This window comes from Oryzias melastigma, linkage group LG13 (genome assembly GCF_002922805.2).
Source record: "Oryzias melastigma strain HK-1 linkage group LG13, ASM292280v2, whole genome shotgun sequence".
In the NCBI taxonomy this organism is placed as follows: domain Eukaryota; kingdom Metazoa; phylum Chordata; class Actinopteri; order Beloniformes; family Adrianichthyidae; genus Oryzias; species Oryzias melastigma.
The window spans coordinates 22,985,810-22,990,692 of NC_050524.1; the positions used below are offsets into that span (position 1 = coordinate 22,985,810).

At 39.7% G+C, this 4,883-nt stretch overlaps 2 protein-coding genes across 3 annotated transcripts in view; both read right to left on the bottom strand.

Annotated features, from left to right (window-relative positions):
- On the bottom strand, positions 1-3,530 carry LOC112149334 (matrix metalloproteinase-28-like; the record flags this gene model as incomplete). The annotated part of the gene is made up of 3 exons (XM_024276979.2): positions 3,300-3,530; positions 591-667; positions 1-145 (listed from the first exon to the last, which is right to left on the bottom strand). Coding segments are annotated over exons 1-3 (363 nt in total), but the record flags the coding sequence as incomplete, so codon positions are not given.
- Positions 3,531-3,632: 102 nt separating this feature from the next.
- The window catches only part of taf15 (TAF15 RNA polymerase II, TATA box binding protein (TBP)-associated factor), a 7,612-nt gene continuing 6,361 nt past the window's right edge, over positions 3,633-4,883 (bottom strand). For both annotated transcript variants that reach the window (XM_024277193.2, XM_024277192.2), the window contains 2 exons: positions 4,409-4,565; positions 3,633-3,981 (listed from right to left, as the gene is read on the bottom strand). In XM_024277193.2, coding sequence (XP_024132961.1) covers positions 3,942-3,981; positions 4,409-4,565 — 197 coding nt within the window. In that variant the 3' untranslated portion in view covers positions 3,633-3,941. The remainder of the gene's footprint in view (positions 3,982-4,408; positions 4,566-4,883) is intronic.

Sequence of the window (4,883 nt, forward strand, 5' to 3'; positions counted from 1 at the left end):
CCCAGTAAGGATGACGTTAACTCTTTGGGACCAGATCTGCTGGCTGCCCTCATCCGAGACGCCGCAGCGGGGCTCGGCCATCTGTCTCAGGGTGGCGCTGTCAAGCTCTCCTGTGATGGGCAGGTGGGACAGCCACTGGAAATCTCTGCAGAGACAGGAACAGCGCTCAGACTTCCTATAAGGTCTGGATTGTGGGAATTCAGGTGCTTCTAGAAGAAACATTATTAACATCATAAATGATAAATAAAGTCTACCGACAGGCAGACAGTCTTCTTGATAATGAAGATGGGAAACTACACTAACTCCTATTGGGAGTCTTCCGAGCTGTCACAGTAAACAAGTCCTGAATCTGGAGACCGGAGATGGGTCAGAGGGGGGTTAACTTCCTGAAATTCCTGAAGGATTCAAAGAAGGTTCAGATCTCTCCCAGTGCAGAGACTGAAGGGGAGGTCAGCAGTTGCATCGCCCTGAGGCTCGTCTCACCTTTAGATCACCCTTGGCCCAGGTGAACACATCAAACCTGTCCAGCACCTGCGACTCTGCCTGATCCCAAGTAACAAAAACACAATTTCAGAACCGTCTCCACTCACCGGATGGCTGACCGCGCCTCCGCCGTGTTGTGGACGTGGTTGTCATGATGAAGGTAGCCGTACTTTTCTAGAAACTCCTGCAACGACAATCAGACTTTAAACTCAAATGTTTATCAGAAAGCTGAATGTCAGAACATCCTTTTCTGCTCGTGCGTGGACCACCCACACAACAAAGCCCCCTCCCTGAGGATCACAACCATCACTCAGAAGGAATTTGTCAGAAAAAGGCTGTTCTTCACGTTCAAGATGAACACAGGTGGTATTTGATAACAGATGTTCCAATGCACTTTATGCTCCTCGTGTGCAGCGGCGTTCATGTTCAGGCAGCAGCAGTCTCAGCTGATTACAGATGTGGAGAAGGTACGACTGTAAATCAAAAGCAGCAGCTGACAGATGGGTTTGGACAAATTGAAGCACGCTCCTTAAACAATGAAGAATTTGGTTCAAACTCAGGATACTGATGATCGAAGAAGAACATCCCCGAGACTTGTTTATGCACATATCTAATCATCTAAATGAGGGGTCACCAACCTTTTTGAAACTTAGAGCTACTTCATGGGTACTGAGTTGTTTTACGAAGGGCTAAAAAATAACAAATTTGCTTAATTTTTCTTTAGTTATACATTATTAACAATGAATGATACTCCTCTATGTGAAGACATTGATTTCTCCTCATACTTATCAACATTGACAACAAGCTAGTAAACAGATATCAATATTCAGCACTTAAGTTATCTCAGAAACTGTAACATTTTTAGATGATCACTGACATTTCATGGGAAAATGTTTTCACTATGTTCTACCATCTTTATCAATTATGTAACCTTGAAGAAAATCAACTTATACAGTTTTAAACAAATCTTATCATATTTTAAACTAATGACCAAATCTGCAGCTTTTTTAACAAAATTAATGATCTTTGAACAGGAGTAGGTCCAAGGTCACCTAAACTTATTTAAAGCTCATGCAGCATAACATTTTTAAAGACGTTTTTATTTTTAAATCTATATAAATGCAAGTGTAATAAAAAAATATATATCAACAGAATAAAATGTAATTTTAGACTCACCTCACAAGTGCGTTGTGTTATTTTTAGAAAAGACCGACGGGCAACTTGTGTGGTCCTTGGGGGCAACCTGGTGCACGTGGGCACCATGTTGTATACCCCTGATTTATATTTTTAATTAATTTAGAGAAAGATTATTTTTTGCTAATAGAAATCTCAATCAAGCCCATTAGTGCCACCAATACATCTTAGAAGACCAGGGGTCTGCAATTTTTAACAGTAAAAAAGCCATTTGGTTCAGTTTTATACAGGCCAAAACTATGGAGAGGTGCAAAGTCCCACATTCCAATTTTTTTTTAATTATATATATATGTGTGTGTGTGTGTGTGTGTGTGTGTTTTGTGGCCATTAATCCATTTATTTATAGCTTTAAAAAAATACATATTTGGACAAGCTCTTTTCACAATAAAATACATCCTGTTTCAAATAGGATCCTCCTGCTGCTGCAGATTTACTTGAATTAAAGATACAAGGAAGTAAAACATGGCATATTCTATCATTATGACTTTAGTACATCTTCCTTTTCTCTTTTTACTGCCAAAAATCATGTCAAGATTGGTGCAGAGTTCTGATTTTTTTTTTATCTATACAAGTATCTATACAAGACTTTCATTACTTTTCCTTTGAGCAACAGACACCGTTGTGCAGCAATTAGAATATATGCTAAACTCAACTAATCATATTGTTAAAACCACAATAGAGGGGTAAAGAGCCACATGTAGTTCCGGATCATCACATTTAGAAGAATGATTAAAGGTCTGAGGGAAGGACACTAAATATTCTGGATAGACTCAGTGACCCTCCTAACATACTGCATAGAGCAGAATCATGGTTCATTTACTGAGTAATAAATATTCAAAGAAAAACAAAAAAAAAGCTGGTACTAACAAATTTAAGCTACAAGAATGTTTTGAATACATTTTTATGTCAACAGAGCAGAAAAGAGTAGAAAGCATTTTAACCCTGGATACAGGGTCAAATTTGGCTATTTCTAATTTTTTGGCCATTGTTCATTGCTTCTACCCAAAATGGACCCCCAAAAAAAGCCAAATTAACTTAGAAAAGCTCAATAGAAAATTATTCTTGGTCTCTCCAGGGTTTGATAAAAAAATGTTCTCTGGACATAGTTTTTTATTTTATTTTAGGATATTTCACTTCTTGGATAAAGCCTCTTATTTTGGAGAACATTTCTTATTTTTCTATAATGGATTCGTGATGACAACAAATAGAAATTATGAAAGACAATTTTGAAATTGTAAAGGAAAAAAAACTAAGATCAAGTCGAAGTGCAATCATTCCAGCTTGATATGGGAAAACGGAAGTTATATTCAATAATTTAAAAAAAATGTATATAAACTGACTGGAAACAAGCCCACGGGCGTAACAAGCATGTATTTCTCTGGTGTTTTCATTTCAAATGTGATGCATTTTTTTAATTATATTTTATAGAGAATTTCTATTTGGAATCCCAATTTAAGGCATACCTCGAAATTCGCAACTGCGCATGCTCAGAACGGAGGATTGGAAATTTTAAACAACCGATTAAAAGGACGAAATGGAAAGGGAAAAAAATAAATAAAGCTGGTCTCGTTTTAACTACTGGTACTAAAAAGTATGAGCCCCCACACGCAAAAAGTCGGTACCTGCGGGTCGAGCCCCAGCGGCGCTCCGCGCGCGGTGATGAGAACGGCGGCGGCCAGGACCCACGCCGCAGTCCCGGCGCGTCCGGTGAAAGGCGCCTCGCTCCGGGACGAAAGCAGCGCGCACCGCCGCTCCGTCCTCATGGTGTCACAGACGGAGGCAGCTGACGGCCCGACTCCATCCTTCAGGGACCGAGGCTCCGCGCTTTTATGACGGACGCTGGCTCCGCCCCCAAAGAGGGGTTTGAAGCTCGCGGCAAAATACCAGAGCTGTTCCAAACAAACTCCACAAAACACAAGTCCTAACGTTTCATAATGAAGAGAAGAAAGCACAAATCCAAGTAAAAGGTTTTTATTTCCATTCATACAAAAGAAAAAATGATTCACAGCCTCACAAACACCTGCATCTAGAATCTGACAAAAATAAAGATGTACAGAATAAAACAAAAAAAGGTTTAACATGTCGACCAGTCCCAAACCCCTATTCACATTAACACAAACATATGCATCAAAGATGAACAGTAATAATTAGGATGGACGACCTACAAAACAGACAAACGTCTGATCCACCCCCCCTAATGTTCTTTTCAGAGTTACACCCCCCGTGGCAAACTGAAGGGCTGGAATGGTTTCGCCGCTCAACGTTTAGTATGGCCGATCTCGCCTGTCGTCTCGACGGTCACCTCTGTGGAGGAAGGACAAAGACGGGTTACGCCGCCTGAATTCTAACATCAGAAATGGAGATGAAGAACATCCAATGCAAAAGACATTCTAAAATGGGAAAACAAGCTGCATTCAAAACCTTTAATTTATGTACACTGAAATTAGAAACTGATGCATTTATAGGCATGCATTAGCTTTTTGATAAATTACCCCCCAAAAAAAACAAACAGTTCAGCATGGTTGATGGGATTAAAGAACCAAATTCTTTATATTTTATCTCAAATTTTGCTCATTCTTTATAAATCTAGTACTTTTATTTTGAAAAACTGAAGACTAAAATCTCATTAGGCATGACAGGATATTGAAAACACAGGACACACGTTGAGAGTGTTTGTACGCCCTCTTCTGGTTATGAAACTGCATCAACAAGATGAAAAAGGTTGACCAACCTTCCTCCCATTTTGTATCCTCCTCCAAATCCTCCGCCGCCGCCGCCGCCACCGCCTCCTCCGTAACCACCACGATCTCCCCCACGGAAACCGCCACCACCACGGCCTCTGAATCCACCCCCTCTGTCACCTCCAAATCCACCTCTGCCTCCACGGTCTGATTTAAGATTCACAAAAATGGAGACAAAACCTTAGATACAAAGAGTCAGACACTTCAGTCTTTAAACCACACCAATGATTTTAGAAAGTATTTGTGTCTCAGGAGAGATGTCATGATTTATTATAAATCCTTTAGGTTATTTTTCCTCATGTTTACCTACATGTCAGTCTTATAAACATTTTTATCAGAAAGGTCAAAAAGAGAAACAAAAATTCTTGAAACAAAGGCTGCATTTGATCAGAAGACTGCTTCAAATTTAAATTTGTGCAAAATTTGTACAACTGCTAAAGTTACACAACACATTTCAATTCAAGT